Genomic DNA, 20,959 nt, shown 5'->3' with positions numbered 1-20,959 from the left:
AAGTCCCCACTACTGTTACATGAACCCTGGGGCCCTGCAGCTCTTACTGAATCAGCCTGGGAGGCATTTATACAGACACTATGAGAACAAGTATGAACATGGAAGTAAAGGCAGCATGAGGGGACGCGTTTAGCTTAAAAAAGAAGAAGAAGAAGAAGAAAGATTAACACACAGGAAGTAGGAAGTGTGATCTGTTAGATACAGCATCCACATTGTGTGTGTGTATGTGTGAAATGAAATGCTGACCTCTGGTTTAAGTTAAGGACAATGTCTCTGAAACTACGACGCAACTGGGACTTCAGCACCTTCAAGGCTGAGACAGCTCGCATAGGTAAGCCTGGTGATGCGTTCACTGACTCCACTGTGGGTGCAGCACTGTCACACTTCACTTTTTTGGCACTTCACATATGTTTCTTTATTATTCCTCATTTTGCATCACATAGATATAGTACAGGTTTTTTTTTTTTAACATGCTTAACAGTTTATTTGTAATGTTTTACAGCAGTGGATAGTAACTAAGAAAGTTTGCTCAATTACTGCACTTTAAGAACCATTTTGAGGTACTTTACTTGAGTATTTCCATTTCCTGCCACTATATACTTCTTGTTACCTACAATTTAGAGGCACATATTACACTTTGTACTTTCTTTGCATGTGAGTTCACGGTTTATGCAGCATTAATGAGTTACCATGATATTGGTGAATGTTTTATTTTCTTTATTATTCATAATTTTCTATCAAACAGATATATCACAGAGGTTTTTTGTGGTTTCAATATATACTAAACAGTTGATGTTGTTGTTTTCTTACAGTGGTGGACAGTTACTAAGTACATTTACATTTACTAGTATTTCCATTTCCTGCTATGTTATACTTCTTCTTCACTGCAATTCAGAGCCATATATTATACTTTTTACTTCACAATGTCTTTAGTTGCTTTGAAGATTTAGATTAATACAAAATATATTCAAACAATAATGTTTTACTAAATAAATTAAAACGTTATTGATCCCTCTGTGAAATGTTAGCTACCCGGCAGCATTATATAAGTGAAAACCCGCAACATCAAAGTGATGAACACATTATAATATAAAAAATAAATGTACATTTTTCAGAAATGTGAAAGACAAGTCGTTTATTTTTGTACTTTAATTATGTGGTGATGTACATTTTGGAGTCAGGAAATGTTTTTGCATGTGAATTCCTGGTATAAACAGCATTATTGAGTAACCATAATGTGGATGAAAGTAAAATAGGTGTTTTGTTTAAAGAAAATCGTATTATAAGGAACTAAATCTCCACTTTCTTTTGTCAGTGTTGGTTTTTTGAGCATATTGGTGGTTGCTTACCATGTGGTGATTGTAACCAGTGTGTTAACGGAGGCTTTCACTTTACATAAATCTCTGTCATCCAAAATAGAATGAACTATATTAAAACATATCTTGACGTTCAAAAGGTTAAAGCAATGCATCACTTAAAAAAATTATATGTATATGTCGATTCCTCACCCTGTGTTACCTTGAAATCTTGAAGAAATCTCCTTGGTGTTTTAAGAATGAAAAAACTGAGAAAATGATTGTGAATGTAAGTAAATGGGAGCAGTTTTTTAAACCAATGCCAACACATCTATTTCCAGTACAAACTCTCACTCAACCCGTGCAGTAAAATCCAAGTCTCATTTATTCAGTCTTGCGTTAACAAGCATGACTTTTCAATAAAACTGCACTATTTGAAACACCTCAAAAGTATAGTGCATGCACAAGGCCAAGGGTGAAACTGTTAAGGTGTCAGCGAAAGTGCATCTGTTTGAAAGTGAGTGATAGGACTGGATAAATAAGACTTTGATTTAGATTAAACAGATGTTTTGATAGTTTAGCTGTTGTTCAACGAGGCCCCCGTTAAGTTCCATTCATCAAGACTTTTCTTTAAGAATTCAATGACACAGAGGGTTAGTAATGGATACACAAATGATCTTTTTTGAGCTGACGTGTCCCTTTTAGAGTGCTTTCCTAAATCACCTATACATAACAATTTAGCAGTGCAGTGGTTGACATGCATACGGTGTGCAGTCGATACTATATATACAGTAAGTGTCTCTACAGATGTCTAGACTTCCTAAAGCCGTGCTTGTTTGCGTAGGGCGGCATCAGTGCAACACGCCTGGTTTCCTCTCAGGCTCAGAGCACACAGCAGTTGCATCATTTAATAAAAGAGGGTTGCACATAAGTAGTGGCTGGATACATATTCTTTCGTGCAGTCCTGTCTTTGTACACTACCTGCATCCTTTTCTCTGTAATCATTTTCACAATCAGTGGTATTTCAGCACTGTGGAAGGAAGTTGCTACATGTACTATGTATTTTGATCTGCTCCATGTTGACTGACTATCAGGTACCATGCTCTTAATTTAGTATGAAAGCATGACTTCCTGAAAAGCGGGCGACCCCCCTCCTGTTTTTTTGTTTGCCTTGAGATGATTTGTTGACCCTAACTGTGACTGATTTTATTCTTTGAAGCTGCAGTGACGCAGGTTTTCAACAGGAAACTGATGCAAGAGCTCAGTTTCTGCAGAACTTTGTCTGTATGTAACTGTGCCTACATATATGTGATTATGTGTGTATGATGTGAGTGTGTGTATGATGTGAGTGTGTGTATGATGTGTGCACAGTCATCCTTATGTTAGGATTTCCAAAGCACAAGCACACGTCTGTCAGTGTACAGGAATACTTGTTTAGTTTTCATGTATTTTAGTTTTTTTAACTTTTATAAACTCAAACACACATATAAAGATTTGAGAAATATCAATAACAAGTAATTAATTACATTTAAAATAGTAACGTAATAAAGGACATCTATTTGAAGGTGTATGCTGCACTATACTTTACTACAACTACTACTACTATTACTACTGCTGCTGTTGCTGCTGGAATAATATTACATTTACCCTCTTGAATGTAATATCTGTCATTGAATGTAGACACTGATAAGGAAAATAAAAAGCTGATTAAATGTGTTTATTATACATCCCCGAAAAATTGAAAATAAAAAAAAGGCAGTCCATGTGTTTACCAAACTGATGTTCACAAAAAATTAAATAAAAGTCACATAAATCAATTAGAGTAAATAAAGAAAAATAAAGACAATTTAATTTTAAAGACATTATAATTACAAGTAAAAAAAAATACAAGATTAATAAAAAAAATAACAATAATAATAATATTATAAAATAATACAAAAAATAAAAAAAATAATAGATCATAATAATAATAATAATAATAATAAACTTTATTTATATAGCACCTTTCATGCAAGATGCAGCCTAAATTGATTTACAGGTACACAATAAAGATGGAGGAACATCATTAAAAACAAGTTATAAACAAACAGAAAGAGTTATATCACAGAAGCATGTGATGATATATATTTATCCATTTATTTTGTAAATCAGACGTTTCCAATAGGGCTATAAGGGCCTCGGTGCCTCAGTATTACACACTAACAATATTGTGCTTGATTTATGAAATTCCGCCCTGTACGCCCAACTTTACAGGTGAATTTATAACCATGAAATCTAATGAAATTTCACATTTCTTAAGTTTTATGAAAAGCCTCCACTCCACAATATATGTAACTCTTCTGTCCTGAGTCTTGCATTTTAATTCCTGTTAATAGCAGTCCCTGAACACATCTTTGTGGTGCTGTTGCCAGTTTAAAGGAAATGTGGGTGTGGTGTGACATCTCTCTCTGTGTGTGGGCTTCAGGTTTCCTCAACAGCCTTTTAACTTTCCACTAATCAGGGGAGGTGACACTATTAAAATGAGACCAAAGGATCCTCAGAGCTCTAGGTGGAGGCCTTCAAAGTGCGGCCGGCCCTCCGGTGTTGATGTGGCAGCTTCCTGTTTACCCCGGAGTGGCCCTTCTTCTGCTCTTCTCCTCTGTCATCTTGCGTAACAAGACACGGTGAATTGAAGAACAACTGAGCGAGTGGGCTGAATCATGATCAAGATATCTGTGCGGTCCTCAGTCCTGCGTGTGACTCTGTCTCTCTGAGCCACGTAGACCTCCGCCTTTCATCCCTCCATTAAAGCATCAGGGTCACTCTCAAAGAAACTCAAGGGGGACAAGTGTCCACCAAGAGTGACCTTAAAAAACTCTAATCCTAAACATTTAGATTTCTGGGCCTGTATTTAGAGGGAACTCTGGGCATAACTGAGTATAATATCCGTATCTTTTGATTAGTGTATGGTCACCAGAGACTAAGGGGTTGTTGTTGTTTCTTTCGTTTGCGTAGAGAGCGGGTCCTCTTCCATGTTGCACAATGTTTCTACAGGAGCCCAGAAGGGGGCTACTCTGGCTCTAAAAATACCGTTCTTGTTTTACATTGCCTGAAGGCTACAAATAGTGAGAAGTGCTGCACAAATCTTACTTTGTGAGTAGAACTAGTAACTAAAGCTGTCAGATAATTGTAACACAGTACAGACAAGTAGTGTAAGTAGAAAGTGGCATGAAGAGAAAAATGCAATTTTTAAGTTCAAATCTGAACTTAAGTACAGCATTTGAGTAAATGTACTCAGTGACATACCAACAGTCTCCAAATAATTACGTTTCCATAAAACTAAACTGCATGGTCAATAGTGTTTTGCGGAAAGTATTATTTCCCCCCAGATAACAACAAAGTGTTAGCTCTAACCTTTTGCACCTTTGTTTTCTTTCGATACACAACAATAATCATGCATTTGAAACAGTAACATGTTTTTAAGAGACAGTGGCTGCACTGCCACTAAATCCCACACTGTGCAGTGTGATCTTTTAATCTCTGACCTTTCAGCATTTTATTGTTTGATGCTCAGTCTTTTGCAGACCACAGTGTTATTTCTGTTGAACAATCACAGTTGTATTCATGAACCTAGCACAGGAAACTGGTCCACTCCTTTCAGCATGAAACCGTAAAGGTGGGGGACACAAATAATCTACAGCGCACAGGTCTCTGAAACCTCATAGGCTGAAGCAGCCTCACTTCAGAAAAGAGGAAGTGTTTAGCTCCAGTTGAGCTGGGCGCTGATGTTTTGGTGTCGTTTCACAGCACGCTGCCGATTGTTGTTCATGACACTTTTACCAACAGCTCTCTTGTGGTGTTTGGCAGCGCGATCCAGGAGTGTGACACCCGGAGAGGGAGGCCCCATACCGGGCTCCCCTAACTCCCCCAGGTCCATGGAGAGGCCCCTGAAGGCCGGCTGGCTGAAGAAGCAGCAGAGGTCTCTGGTGAAGAACTGGCAGCAGCGGTACTTTGTGCTGAGAGGAAGCACGCTGACCTACCACAAAGATGACAAGGAGACCACTGTGCAGGTGAGAATGTAATCTATCTACAAAAACTGATATTCCAAAGTTTGAAAAGCTACAATTGCTTTTTTTATTTGGCACATAACACGATTTATTTGTAGGGTTAGGACTTTGTTAAAGACATTTCAACATCTTTATTACAATTGCTTTACATTCAGTGATGTAAAGATATAGAAAGTGCTAACCAGCATCATCTAAAGACACGTATTTAGTCCTCTAATGTTAGCACTTTTTGTCTTAAACATCAATATTATTTATAGACTATACATTTATAAAAAATGTGTCCTCAATAATTTCCATTCAACACCACAACACTCTGCTGCCGTTTGCACACTTCCTGTACACAAAACAAACCCATACAAGAGGCCAAGGCCTGCTTTTTAAAACTCTTTTATCTTATCATGTCATTCAACAAAAATCTCTCAACACAAAATGTTCTTTTTTTCTTTACAAGTTGTGCAAAATGTTGACAAACTTCTAAGTAGGTGAAGTAAAGACAAACACCTGTTTCAGATGATTTCCCCTCTTTAATGGCCGTTGTCAGCGTCTTAGATATTTGTCAGATATCTGCTTCACTTACTTTTGGTTTAGAAAGCCATCATCATTTATTTACATGGTTACTGCAGTCATAGTAAATATGACCTATGCAAAGGATGAAGTCTGCTGAAGTATGTCACATCTGAAACCAAATTCCTACGTAAACAAATTGCCGTCACACATGTAATTTACGCCACGTTATTTGACGTTCGACAACAAAAATAGGCCTCCTTATTTTTAACCAAACAAATATCATTTTCCTAGAACTAACTACACTCTCTGACCACCTGAAGCTAAAGATTAGGAAACTGAAAACCTTTCACATTGTTGGATATGCAACTTCTCTCCTGCTGGTTGGTGCAGTTTGCCCCTCTTGCAGCAGTAGTAGTAGCTAAAACAACTGATAACAGCCATTTAATGGCCTGATCACATTTAAAAAAGGTACAAATATTACATGTTTAAACCTCGAATGGTCTCATGACTAGTCCGACTTTCAAAGATGGCAAAACAAAACCGTTAAATCTGTAGACATGCAGTAATACGATTTTGGTATTGGACGCACTTTGATTTCCCTACACTAGATGTTGTCTTACACGTCCATTCTTGCATCTCAAGTTGCTAATTAGACTGTGAACGAAAGTGGTAGTTCATATTGGCAACACCAAAAATGGGGCGAAGCCTGCGAGCTAGTTCAGGCAGTCAACTCGAGCACTTGTGCTGCATTCATACATATCGCCCCTTGCCACTCTACAACCAACCAAACAGAGTCTCCTTAATATGCCGCTCTATTTAACCTGCCAGAAATCTCTCTATGCATTGCTTGCTGCTGCTATTGCTGCAGCTAATTCCACGTCGCTGCTGCTCGCCTGCCCCACCACCACCCCAGCTTCCACCCCAGCTTCCACCTGTAGGCTCGGGGGGTTAGTTATTTAATCATCACTCATCATGCTATGTATATCTGTGGAGTGATGAGGCCCGAGCCTAGACGCCAAACTCAACTATATGCTGCTTCTAATAAACATGTTAAAGAAACACGTGAGTTGTCTGACTGAAACCCCAAAATATCTCTTGTTGACTCAAGATTGCAAAACCCCTACAAAGGTAGCATGGTCAAATTATAAACCATATACATTTAAGAAATAGGCCTACCAAAATCCTCAGATGTAGTTCCTGTCTAGAGATGAGTGATAGTGAAACAGGAAGCCAGAAAAGCACCCTGGAAAAAATGTTGAATAAAAAAATCATAAACCCATGCAGGGACAATAATTAGTCATGTCCACTTTGGTCTTGTTTCTAAACAGAAACAAGGGTGTGGGGCAGTAGGGGATAAAGAGGAAATAGGCTGCATAATGTGAAAAGGGAAACATACAGTATACAATGAATGTGCTGTAATTCAAACTGGGTAGAGAGCACAAAAGTCATTATGAATTAGACTTGAGTCACTGTTGTGATGACCTGCAACATTACTTCATATCAAATAAATGACTACAGACTTGGTAGTATTCCAATGTTTAAGAGTGATGGGGAGCGGATTTGTTGTTCATTTTTTATATTTATTCCACTGAATATCAAACAATTAAATGAGATGTCATTCTTTGTGAACAGGTTAGATATTTTGGCTATTCATAAAACTATATAAAGGTACTAATACCTTGTGCTTTTTCTTTAAAAATACCAGAATCTGCAAGTAAACCTGCAAAGACGAGCAATATGAGTTGCCCCTGGATAATCTAGAAAATAAAATATGATATGGACCCTAATGGTAATGGATAAGCAGTGAGGATGGTCATGCATTTTTAAGTTTTGTAAACCAGCAAAAGCACAATGGTGTCACAATGAAAGAAACTGTGCTACACATGCAGGGAAATTACCTGCTGACATGGACTCTGATAACTCTGACAAATGAAAACTAACTCATATTAGTGGTTGGTTGTTAATTTCTCTTTGAACATGTCACTAACGTAGTGTGTGTTTTTCTTCTCCAGGGAGTCATCCAGCTGCGGTTCAGTAAAGTTAATGAACTCCCTCCGAACCCTGATGACCCCGGGAAGTATATATTCGAAATCATACCACGTAAGCATGAAATCAACCTTTGAAAAAGATCATAACAGACTTTAAGATGCATTGTCTACAGAGAGACCTCCATGCCTTGTGCCGTTGTCTTATTGTGACATTACAGCAGAGAAACATCCACGTGTATTATGTCATTAAGCATTAAGGATGTGTTTCTGTAATTAATTAAAAAGGTCTTATTGATGCTCACAACTACTTATATACTAGAGAATCAGAACACAAATTCCTGTATCCGTCCCGCCAGAAGGACATTTACATTGTTACAGCAAAATATAGATAGAGACTAAGAAAATAGGTTGAGAAATGGGGCTTATAATATTCCATGACTACAAATACTCACCTCAACAATTAACTGCAGTAAAGACTCATAGTTTGCTATAATAGTACATGTGTTATCATAATGAGTCTGAATTTGGTTCATTTCCAAAAAGGTTTTCACAAAAATGACATACATAAACACAGTAAGATTAATAGTAATACATATAATAAAAAAACATTAAGAACAGATATTAAAAGGAAAGAAATATAATCTGAATTTGAAGACGGTGAGCTGTTCAGATTACGATTATTTTTGTTCAGAAATGTGCAAAATTGGCAGAGGTGGATGAAGAACTTAGATGTTGTACTTAAGTAAAAATGTGACAGTCCTGCATACTAAATCTTACGTAAAAGTAAAAAAAAGTATAGGTATCACATTTGATTTGAAGTACTTATTGTGCGTCGTGTCCCATTTCAGAATCATATATATTAATTTACTGGATTATTATTATCCATGCATTAACGTGTTCATCACTGCTGGTAAAGGTTAAGCTAATTTAATTACTTTATATACTGCTGCTCAATATCTTAAACTGAAATTATATATAATAGTTGTGTTGGTTTATTTATATTTTGTATAAACAAGTAATCCTAATATGTAAAGTAACTAGTAACACATTTTTTGGAATAAAAAGTACAATGTGTAAAGTCTTCTAAAATGTAGTAGAGTAGAAGTATAAAGTAGCATGAAATAGAAATACTTCAGTAAAGTACAAGTACCCAAAAATCGTACTTGAGTACAGTACTTGAGTAAATCTACTTAATTACTTTACACCACTGAAAATTGTCTAGGGACATTTAAAAAGTATGAGTAAGTATAAGTAGGAGGAAGAGTTTGTAGTGAACAAAGTCACAAAGTTGTGCTTTAATATAACATGTGGTGTGAATGGGAAGAGAAGGTATCAATGCATGTGTTAGTGTTATATATAAGACATTGAATTAGCACAACAACCACTTATGATGCTGCATAGGTTATTTTAACCGCATGAAAATGCCTTACTTAAGACCAACAACAAAACGTTATGATCAGCATTCAATACGATAGTCATACATTTTTACTTCAACAGATCAAATGATAACTTATGTTACGTTTATAGTTTACTGTAAGACTGCAGCTTGATGTTGATAATATATTGTGAGCCTCTACTTTATAACAATTGAAAAGAATCCATGAGACACTTCTAAGTCACATATAAAATGTCTTATAGCTATTGGTATTAGAACACATGATGTGTGTTTATGAGCATTATAAATACATTAAAATTCACTTTGAATGCCCTCGTAATACACGTATAGTCTACATAGAAATGTCCACTAAAGCTTGATTTGTATACCATCATTACTATAAATAATTACACGACATGTCTGTTTCTTGTGTCTGACAGCATGACTCTGCACATTTACCTGCGTAATGGAAAGTCAGAAACGACCACAAACTGATCGCAATCTAGATCTTCTCTGGAAATCTTTATATAGATTACTGACAGTGTGCCCACTTGTTGGCTGTACTAAGATGCCATTTTCTAAAAACAACCATGATTTCCCAGGTACATCAGGAGACAGAGAGCGATGTCCCTATGTGTTCATGGCTAACTCTCAGAGTGATTTGGAGGAGTGGGTCCGCACCCTGCGCCGGGTCATTGGAGTACCAACAAGTGGAGGTTCAGTAAAAATGTATATTGTTATGCAAAACGTGTGACACTGGAACTTGCTTTAGTGACAAGTCTTTACCGTAAATGTAAGGATTATTTGGATATTTTCCTCAATTAGTAATGGATTTATTTGTTTTTGTTGCCTGGAGGTAAATGAGGAGATTGTTACCACTGCACAACAATGTGTAGCTGGAGCTAACAGCTGGAAACAGGGAATTACCCTGCTTCATACTGTAGCACCTCTTAGCTTAGCTCAGGATCAAAAAGGAAAGCCAGGAAGTCACTATCTCTGGCAAGAAATGGTCCAGCTCACGACCCCCCACAAAACCATGACGTTTAAAACGTGTTATGTAGAGATTAAACAAATATCATACGTCATTTGAATTAATACGCTCTTGCGATGCTTCTAGGGGTCTAAATCTATTGTTACCTTCGTACACAGCCATGCTAGACATATCCGGTCTTTATGCTAAGCTACCGTAAACTTAGGAGTTAGGCATGATGGCTGTATCTTAAATAGTCTTCACTCTGGAAAATAAAGTGCACTTTTAGCCATTTAAAGGCACTGTTCTGTAGCAAACTCCTTCCTAATAATTAAGTATATCGTCTTCAAATGTTGTCAGTACTTTTTGAGTTGTTAAGTTGTACACTTTTGGAATTTTCGTTACTGAACGTCGGCGTTTTTGCCATGAAACAAGAAGTATATGTGAAATCTTGAATATCCTAAGAATATCTACATCTTTCAGATCAATCCTAAATTTGAAGGTGTAAAACGTTTTCTGATCTCATAATTTAAGTAGTCTAAGATGTAACTTAATACCCCTTTGCAGTGTTTGGAAAGAGCCTCATGGACATTGTCACATATGAGCAGCGGTTTGGGCCTCACATGGTGCCGATCCTGGTCCAGAAGTGTGTGGAGTACATCAAGGAACACGGCCTGAATGAGGAGGGCATCTTCCGCCTGCCGGGTCAAGACAACGCCGTCAAACAGTTCAGAGACGCCTTCGACGCCGGAGAGAGGCCCTCCTTCCCCAGGTAAGAACAGACTGAATACAAAGATTTTGGACCATTTTGCTTCCATAACGTGTCTTCTTTGAGACTAGTGGAAAGAACATCCACATTGTAGGTGTTTATTTCACTAATTTAGTCTATTTGTGTCTTAGATACTACCTTAATTCACCAACAGTTGAAATAATAATAAGTTAAATAATGCCTAATTTGCATTTTTAAACATAAAGTAAAACTTAAAATACAAAAAGATTATGTTTTTATGTCAGTAATGACCTGGGGAAGTTTCATGGTGGTATCTATACAGTAAGTCACATCTTTACCCTACTTTCCTGTAGTGTGTACAACATGAATTAATTTAACAATACCTATCGTCAAAGGCCGTTTTCTCAAACTGAGGTTGTTCTCATCCTTTTTCACCAGAAATCTCCACTTCAGTAGAACAGACATACACCATACACCTTTCAAGTTTAATTTTCATCTATCTTCTGAAGGTTTTTACAAATTGCTTTGTTCACATTTCACTCAGAGCCTGACTTATATAAAATGTTTTCCTTAATACATGTCGTAAATAGTGTTTTCAGACTCATGACCGTAATTTATGATTCATGGAGTGGAAAAAACGGATGGTTCACATTTGTGTTATAGAAATGAATGCATATTACCAGATATTTAATAAGATAATGCCTCATTTGCATATGTAAACATATAATTTCAGTATATTGTATTACAAAAAATAATGCCTTAATGTTAGTAGTTAACTGACAAAGTAACATGGTGTTATATTAGTTAATAATTTAAAACATTTTAAGATTTCCACCTCAATATAACATTATTTGTATTATTGGAAGCCCCTAACCTTTACTGAATATACACAAGTATATTTCAGTAGTGAATATATATTGTGTAGCATTTACTATATTTGTAATAGGGTTATTTGGGTTATGAAACAAACAGGAAATACTCAGCATAAAGTGGTTACCTTAAAACACTTAAAAGGGCACAATTTAAAGCAATCTTTAAACCAGGTTGGTACATTTATGAGTTAAAAAGGTCATTACTATATAAGGAGAAAAAGTTCTAACTTCAATCGATCAGCATCAGCTTTTTTCTTTCTTTCTGAGAACACAAGGAGAGATGAGAGATGCAGAGCGTCTGATCTGAAGGCGACACCACATCCTGTTCAGTCACGCAGGAGGAAGCCTGTGTTACTCAACTTCTCAGAGAAAAGTTCATTAAAACATTCAAGCTACATGTTTGTCTGTAATCTAGTATGAGTGCAGTCAAAAAGACTGATGAAAGATTGTCAAACTGCAGGACATAAATCTAACAATGAACACAAGGTTAAGCGTTTTCCCCTCAAACTTTACTCTTGGAGCCCAAACAATGAAATTGAATCCAAGCCTGTTGCTTAAGCCAAATATACAAAATTAAGCCAAGAGATCAGAAATGTCAAGGACCTCACAATCCTGGAGGACTTTGTAAAGACTGTTGTTTGTACAACAACCCCATGTAAATGTTTACAAATCTGGTCAAGAAGGGAAAATAACTCTTAAACATGTTGTATTTAAAGGTTTAACGTAACATTTCCACATCAAAATGTATAAAAAACCTCTAGGCTTATGTTATATTTGTTTAGTTGTGTACTTACATTATCCCAATTGTTTCCCAAAATGTACAAACCCAGAGAAATGTGTAATTTTAACCAAAGTAAAGGTGCTTTTCATTTGGTTTCAGTTGAGTCTTGTTGTCTGCAAGAAGCTTTCATCAACTGACTTTTGACCCAGTTTTAAGACACATTTTTAGATCTTGGCGTTTTTTGCCTCTACTTTTAACAGCATGAAATATTCTAGTCTTCTGACATCTGGACCATGAGGTTTTAGAGAAGCTGAGCTAATGTTAGCAGCACCCAAATGGCATTGGAGAAACCCTTATTTTTACAGTAACATTTGATTCAGCGGGCTCATAGGTTTTGGACAGACCTCTGTGGATAATTAGACTCTAGGGCAGGCCCGGTTCTACGGGGGTGCATAAGGGTGCATTGCACCCTCAGTTAAGTCGTTATGCACCCTCATTTGAAAAATGAAAAGTGAAAAAAAAAAAAAAAGGAAAAGTGAAAAAAAAAAGGAAAAAAAAAAGAAAAGTGAAAAATATTACATATATAATAACAATAATAATAATAATAATAATAATAATAATAATAATAATAATAGTAGTAATAATAATAAGAAGAAGAAGAAGAATATAGTTGAAATAAAAAAATTGTAATTGTGGTTAAATAACATTGTCTGCTGCATTTATTTGGTCAATTTAAACGGTAAGTAACGTTATTATGTCAGGTGCGAGTGACCTGTGCCGCTGCACGTTCGTCATCTGCAAGGTGCTTACACAGCACTCAATGATGGACAGATGGATCAGAAAATTGTTAAAACAACCAGCCCTTATCGCCAGCAGTAACACTGCATCTACTGCAGGTAATAACAGTTCAGATCATGGGGACATTACGTTACCCGCGGCCACTGTCGTGGACACTAACGTCCTCCCGCCCGACTCGCCCACGGAGGCGGAGCAGCCGCAGCCGTCTTCGTTGCCCCAAACACCGCCACCCCTTTAGCGGCCCGCAAGTGCCAGAGGACCTCGGCAAAACAGAGCCTGCCCACGTATATTAAAAAAAGTACCCAACTCGCCTGTACAGTGGGGTAAGGCGCTCATTTTGCAGCTCATGGTTTCAAAATCGAGATTCGCTGGAATATTCATGTAACAAGATGCCATCTTCTGCTATGCATGTAGACATTTCGGTCTTAAAAGGGGAGTGATTTGTAAAATATCCATAAAGAAAAAGTACATCTGTTTACAGTTCTGTTTCATATGGATGTTGAGATGTATCCATAGATCTCTTCATTTTGCTCTCAAAGTGCACCAGATTGATGGTTTTAACTTCAATATTTAAAAATAAATCTTCCCGGGGGAGCATGCCCCCGGACCCCCCTAGAGGAGGTGAGGACCCCCCTAGAGGAGGTGAGGACCCGCCTAGAGGGTGATAGGTCCACTCCCCACTAAAAAAAATAGCACTTTACCACTGCACCCTCTCTAATCTCAGATGCACCCTGAGTCATTTTGTTCTGGAACCGGGCCTGAGAGAACGTTAGCGGTAGCTCGCAGCCCTTCCTCCCCACAGTGTGGCAAACTGCCAAAGTCTGCCAAACTGCCCTGGAGAAACAGATTTTTACACAAAACTGCTATTCATTTGAATTTGTATTGGTTTTAATAATGTATTTATGCTGTATTTGTTCTTAAATGTCTTTTGCTTTTAATCTGTAAAGCACTTTAAATCGCCACGTGCTGAAAAGTGCTATATAAATAAAATTGCCTTGCCTTGCCTTGCCTTTCCTTTCCTTGCCTTTACCCCGTGAGGCTGTTTATTTTTAAGAGTAGAGTAGACTTCAGATAATAATTCGGCTCACATTCTGAATGATATATAATAAAGGACCCTTTACAGGAGAGCCTATCTGCAGTGACGACAATGATGGCAAAGACCACAACTTCCAATGGCTTTACATTCACAGCATGTAATCAAGCAGACTGCAAGTCAATTAGTGATGTTACGTTCACGAACGATCCGATTCTTTTGAACGGCTCTTTGCTACGAACGAAGGGAACGGAGTCTTAATTGGTGAGAGCCGTTCTTTTCCACTCGCCTTTACGTGAACAGTGAAAAAGCTTGATTTTGTTCCCCAAGCTTATTCCGTGAAGACCCGCCCCTACTCTGATTGGTTAGGTTTAGGCCGGAGTGCCTCTGATTGGTTAGGTTTAGGCAGGAGACATTAGGCCTGGCAATACAGTCAATCATTATCCTGGTGATTATTTCGCAGATAAACCTAGTAACCCCGCCCCCTTAAAAATTGCTCTTTTGAACGGCTCTCAGAAAGGAACGGAGCCATAAGATCCGGGTCCCTTCAAAGAGCCGTAATTCCCATCACTAAAGTCAATGATGTATCAGGAAAAATACATGCAGACGTATTGTTTTTAATTTAGGTTACACAGTATTTGCATGTTAATTGTAGAATATGTGTCCTTACCCACAGTGACACAGATGTCCACACGGTGGCGTCTCTGCTCAAATTGTACCTGCGCGAGCTCCCGGAGCCCGTGGTGCCCTGGACTCAGTACCAAGACTTCCTGGACTGCACCAACCTGCTGGACTCGAGCAGCTCAGAGGTGCGTTTGGCTGCAGTATTATATAATATATATACTATATAATGTTTGATTGTACATGCAGGAGAGGTCATGTGGTATTTTGTGAGGCCTTGTTCTTTAATCTTTTCCTCATGTGTCCTCTCAGGGTTGGAAAAAGTTGGAAAAACAAATTGCTCTTCTTCCCAGAACCAACTACAACCTTCTCAGTTATGTCTGTCGGTGAGTACAAGCTGGATTGCAAAGCATTATGGGACATTCCTGGTTAGACAATGAGGCCAATTAGGGCTATAACAAAAAGGTTTACAAATGAAGCTTCATATGTATGTCATTGAATGTTCAATATATTCACCATAGATATGTATATTTTGTATCCTCATTTTAAATAAATGGATATATATTGGATTAAATACATTCGATTATCTAGTTAAACCATTAATGAATATATCACATTTTACTTAAAATGTGTTGGTTTAGTCAACATAATTAAATGCAGATTGAGGACTGAGCTCATGTTGAGGGTGTGTGTGTTTGTGTGTTTGAGAGAGAGGGGTTGAGAAAGTAAAAGGGGAACTAATGTATACATTAACGTACTCGTAACAATGCTTTGTCCCCTCCAAACATGTGATATTTTTGTGCTATGACATTACGCATCCACCACTTGAATCTAATCCTACAGATAATATAAAACTAAGTGGATTTATAAACATAAACAACTCAATTCTGGTCAGCTTTTGAATGCTGAATTACAATTTGGACGTCCATGTTATGAGCTAAGCTTTGAACTATTTGGTACAGCCCGTTAATTTCTGTTTAGAGAGAACATCGTTGGTCAATGACACATCCCTGAGCAAGAGACTTTCCTGTACATTTACCAGATCCTAAGCCCCTCTTGTTAAAAACATAATCCAAATGAGATCAGTTTCCGTCCCAACTAATATTAAAACCATCTGATTTCGATGCTTTCTCTTTTTGCAGGTTTTTGTTTGAGGTGCAGCAGCACTCCAGTGTGAACAAGATGAATGTGGAGAACTTGGCCACAGTGATGGGCATCAACCTGCTCAAACCGCAGATAGAAGACCCCATCTCTGTGATGAAGGGTAAGATAAGATAAGATAAGACTTTATTTATCCCGAAGGAAATTGTTGTGCCAGAGCTATACAAAAATACAATAAACACAGCAGCAAAATAGTAAAACTGTACATTAAAAGTGCAGTGAAAAGAGCAATTAAATATCTATAGGAAACATGAAACATAGACGGTCACATAATTAATGTAAATATTACCAGTATTTAGATAAAAGATAACACACTGCTGACCAACCAACATGTGTGCAGATGCGTGTTGAAATCATGTGTCTATGATTCTGGTCCCAATTAGGCTTATAATATGATATACTTCATTGACTGTGAAGTCGTTATTACTCAACATCTGGAAAATCCCTGAAACCAGACTTTATGTGACAACTAATGTTATGAGTCAATGATATGATGTGTTAATATTGCACACTGACTATCCTTCTCCTTTTTCAACTCTATAGTAAGTTGAATAACACTGAAAAACATACCTTACAAGGTTAAGAAGGCCTGTCTCATTTAGATACCCGTGTATTGTGTAAATCTTCACCCATTTACATTTTCCTACTATCTTAAATTACTACTGACATACAGTTTCTATGTCTTCTTATCTATGTACAGTTGCATAAAAACATTAGGTTTCCCTCAATTATTTTTTTTATCACATTTTCCCCCACATACGCATTTTCAATGCTAAATTGTAATAATGACTTTTTCACCACTTTATACTACAACGTTTTAATTACTTCTTATGACATAGTATAATATGATTTTTAATTACTTTTTATACAAAGTATTATTTTTACAAAATAATATGGCTTTTAAATATAGTTCTTTTTTTATGACAAACTTTGACTGTTGAATTAATTTTGTTATGACATACTGTACTATGACTCTTATTCTTATACTCTCTTTTTTATGAAGGGGTTAGGTAGCAATCAGGCATTGTACACAAATACAAAATAAGAAAAAAATGGAACTGAATCTTGCTTTGACATTTAAAAGATAAAAGAAAAACCTGAAGAGAAGACGTTTTGATGATAATCTTTCCAGGTTTGTTTTCTTCACAGCAACTCCTCAGATCCAGAAGCTGATGACGGTGATGATCCGACAGCACGAGGCTCTGTTTCCTCTCTCCAAAGACGTTCTTCCCTCCCCGCCTTCAAAGAAGGCTGAGAGCCAGAAGAACGCGCCCCGAAGCTTCGTGGGCTGGGAGTCTGCAGAGGTACGAGCGCATGGCCACACATTAAGCGCTTTTAGTATAAAGGCATGTATTTCGGCAATGGAACAAATTATTTGTGATTTGTTTTAGTAGAAAGACGTTTCCATGCATCTTTTGTCGGACTAATGACTAAAGTGATTAAGTTATTTTTTGTTTGCAAATGATATTTAAAAATGATAAATGTAGTCCCCCCGAAAAGGGGTAATAGGGGTGGAAAAAAATAATATATTTATTTTATTTTTGTCCAAGTCTCAAGAAAGTCCCAAATAAATGTTCCTTTGTCAAAGAAAGACAAGTGCCAAAACACATATTAATGGGCAATTTCTTAAACCTGTTCAAAAAGTATGACAATTAATTTGCATAAATGTTGATAATCATTGAAATAAATGTACTTTCTGGGCAAAAAAAGTACATATATTATATTGTAACACTAACATGAATATTAACTAAAAACGTTCCATATCATATTGAACGTTTCACATCGTACGAAGAAGTAGATATAAATCTGTTATTAATTGTTAGAAAAATATCACTCGTCACCGGCTTGAGCTTCAACATCTTATCCTTGCAAGAATGGAAGTGGTCATCACATACAGAGCATTTGGTACAACTCGTTCCCAGAACAGTGTCCTTCACATGCTGATATACAAGAGAGGGAGTTACACAGTCACAAGATGGAGGAATATAAAGCAGTATTCAATGTTTACTTCAGATTAGCTCCACGTCAGAAATGATCATGCTTGTCATATGTCTATCTCCATAGAGGCTGAATCATCATGTTAATCACATAGCTATCATATGCCTAAAACAGTCCTGATGCTCTTCTAGGTAATCATACATCCTGTCATGTACACAGCTACAGTTGGGATACCTTTGTTATCATGTGGACTCTGATATTGGAAGAGTACATTCAGTATTTTCCCAACATTAATCTTCATGTGCTTTTGTCTCAGATGGGAGATGCTTCTCTGTCTGAGTCTCCAGAAGAAGAGGAGGATATTGACAGTCCGGGTCCCAGCAGAGACTCTTTCAGCCCCCTGATCCCTCAGCAGGACCCCCGAACCCCCCCACCAGACGGCTGGTCGGGAAGCCCCCGAAAACGCACCCAGACCCTGCCAGCCTTCAACTGCCCGCTCACTGGCATGGCTGCCAAGGCGGACGCCCTGAACCGCTGGAGCCAAATCCAGGAGAGCGTGGAGGAGAAGAGCGGGACGCTGTCAGAGGACATTTTTAAGATCCTGGACATCCGGAGTTCAGGGTCTTTGTTTGGAGGGGGAGAGGAGAAGTTAGTGGCCCGAAGAGGAAGTGACAACACAAGTTCTTCTTCTGCGGGCCCCCAAAAACCAGACAGTGACCCCCAGCCTGGGGTGTCCCAACAGAAGAGAGTAGGGAACCTCACAGCCACCAACAAGCCGGAGCAGAAGACAGACAGCCAGCTCGTAGAAAGGTGAGGAATTACACACCAGAGAGACCCTTACCATTAAAGAAACATGTTGTAGGCTACACACTTTTCAAGTTTTAAGTTACTATCACTGATAAAGCAGTTCTTTACCACAAGATTACTATTATAACAATGTTGTCTAATGGAATATTAAGGTGATCAATATCTTTTGAGGAACTATTTTAGCTTAACAACCTTGAAAACAACCAAATCAATTTTGGTTTTGAGTAATTTGTCTGTCGCTTAGTTTTAGCTGGAAGAGTTTAACAACTGACATCAAATAAAAGATCTCTAGTGGCTGGAAAAGGGTCAATCACTATCATGTGACGTGAGCTTCTGCTTTACCTTGAACAAATTACAACATTGGTTATATTAAGTAAATAGTATCTTGCTGAACAACATTTGGCATTATCTTAACCTTTGCTTTCCACAGAGCTTATTTCTTTGCAATAAATGAACAATTTCAATAAAGTACTATCTCACCTCATCTGATCTTATGGGCAAAGAAAATCCATTTGTTTTATGTCATGGGAACCAGTACAATGCTAACTTTCGGTTTGGCCAACACATCATGTAATTCCTGCTGCGCTTTATTAAAAACTTGGATCTCAAAGGAGCAGCATGCAGTCCTTCAATTCAAACACCAAGATTAAAGTGAAACACAAGATTGAAATCAAATTATATTCAGAAAACATTTCCTGTGTGGCACCTGCCAGAAATTGTGTCTTGAACTGTTGACAACTAATAGTGTTTTATGTCCAGCCCCATTTTGTTCCAAAAATAGTGTTTCTTGTTTTGGGAATATTGCAAAAATGAAAGTTACATGTGGAAAGGTGACTGGACTAGAATCAAGAAAATGACTCTGACTTCCAGGAAACTCTTGTTACAAGTTGATTTAGATTGAAAATAGGGGAATTCAATCAGGGACTTTTACTCAATATTCTTGGATTTGTTTGTTTTTGCAATCACAGAGACTGGGCTGTTTCCAGAATAGATGTATGTGTGAGCCTCATGTGTCTCTCACCGTCTCTTGCAGTCTGCAGCAGGAGAACAAGGAGCTGAAGGCCACGGTGGCAGAGCTCCAGTCCGGCCTGGAGGCCGATCGCAGCAAAGTGGCTGCCCTGGAGATCTGCCTGAGAAATGCTGAGCGAAGCCGAGACGAGGCCCAGAGACGCAACAAGGAGCTCCAAAGAGACACTCAGCAGTTCCTCCCCAAAAAGCCACAAGATCCCACCTAACGGTTACTTTACTCACTAAAATATAGATTTATGACTCTGCAAACTTCAACAGAGCTAATTTTGCATGAAATGGTTATGGGAAATGCTATTTTCCTCCACTGGATTGTTTCCATTTGAGCTCGGTTTAGTAGAAGATAAATGATTGGCTCATTCGTTTGTGTCTGTGAGGAAAGTTTATATCTGAATATTACTATTTACAAAGAAAGACTACTGCTACTGCTGTCCTCGAAAATGAAAGGCTGGCATAGACTGAACACTTTGATTAAAGGTCAAGTGGGCGGATATATATATATATTTGAATGGTGAACAGCGTGTATCCTATAAGTGAAGTCCATTTTGTTTCAGTGGTAAATTAATAAAACACACATTTACATGTTTTTCTTGATGCATGAAAACAAAACATTTAGTATTTGTACATTATTGCTAAGATGCAAATAAGACTGAATAGCATTCATATGAAGCAAAAAGCAGAAATAATGGAAGAAAAATAAAAACAATGAAACAATGTCCTGTCATACTGATGAAGACATTGTGCGTGATTGTAGAAACCGCTAGCAGGTGATACATCATAACTGACGTACATCCATGCGGCTTGAAGCTAAATGTTAGCATCAGCCTGCTAACAAGCTAACACCTATTACTCACACTTATCATGCTGACATGCTGATATTTAACATCAGGTATTTTTAGGTGTTATCCATTTTAGTTCAGTGTGTTGGCATGCTAACATTTGCTAACATAGCAACAAAGATACTCTGAAACTAAACATATAACATATTGCATAACAAGTAACGCCAATGGTACACAATGGTTTAGGCTACAACTCCTGTCTCTAAAGTGGGAGCGCTCTAAGGTATTTATA

At 37.6% G+C, this 20,959-nt stretch overlaps 1 protein-coding gene across 2 annotated transcripts; it reads left to right on the top strand.

Moving 5' to 3' along the window:
- arhgap25 (Rho GTPase activating protein 25) lies at positions 1–20,497 on the top strand. Of its 2 annotated transcripts, none has more exons than XM_034148611.1 (11): positions 1–331; positions 5,142–5,344; positions 7,861–7,948; positions 9,814–9,927; positions 10,749–10,953; positions 15,012–15,144; positions 15,269–15,342; positions 16,099–16,220; positions 17,267–17,421; positions 18,372–18,865; positions 19,896–20,497. In XM_034148611.1, the coding sequence occupies exons 1-11, from the start codon at positions 268–270 to the stop codon at positions 20,095–20,097; spliced, it is 1,854 nt and encodes a 617-aa protein (XP_034004502.1). In that variant the 5' UTR covers positions 1–267; the 3' UTR covers positions 20,098–20,497. The 2 variants fall into 2 exon arrangements, with proteins under 2 accessions (XP_034004502.1, XP_034004501.1); XM_034148610.1 differs by having other exon boundaries at positions 5,121–5,344.
- Positions 20,498–20,959: the final 462 nt, after the last annotated feature.

Source organism: Trematomus bernacchii, unplaced genomic scaffold (genome assembly GCF_902827165.1).
Source record: "Trematomus bernacchii unplaced genomic scaffold, fTreBer1.1, whole genome shotgun sequence".
NCBI lineage: Eukaryota > Metazoa > Chordata > Actinopteri > Perciformes > Nototheniidae > Trematomus > Trematomus bernacchii.
Note: the sequence above shows the minus strand (reverse complement) of the source record. Positions and strands in the feature narration are given on the sequence as shown.

What these genes read in the sequence shown, in the direction of transcription:
- arhgap25 (XM_034148610.1), top strand. Translation starts at nt 268, where the DNA reads ATGTCTCTGAAACTACGACGCAACTGGGACTTCAGCACCTTCAAGGCT. An exon ending in TATATTCGAAATCATACCAC is followed by an intron (nt 7,949 to 9,813) that starts GTAAGCATGAAA and finishes ATGATTTCCCAG; the next exon opens with GTACATCAGGAGACAGAGAG. An exon ending in CTTCTCAGTTATGTCTGTCG is followed by an intron (nt 15,343 to 16,098) that starts GTGAGTACAAGC and finishes CTCTTTTTGCAG; the next exon opens with GTTTTTGTTTGAGGTGCAGC.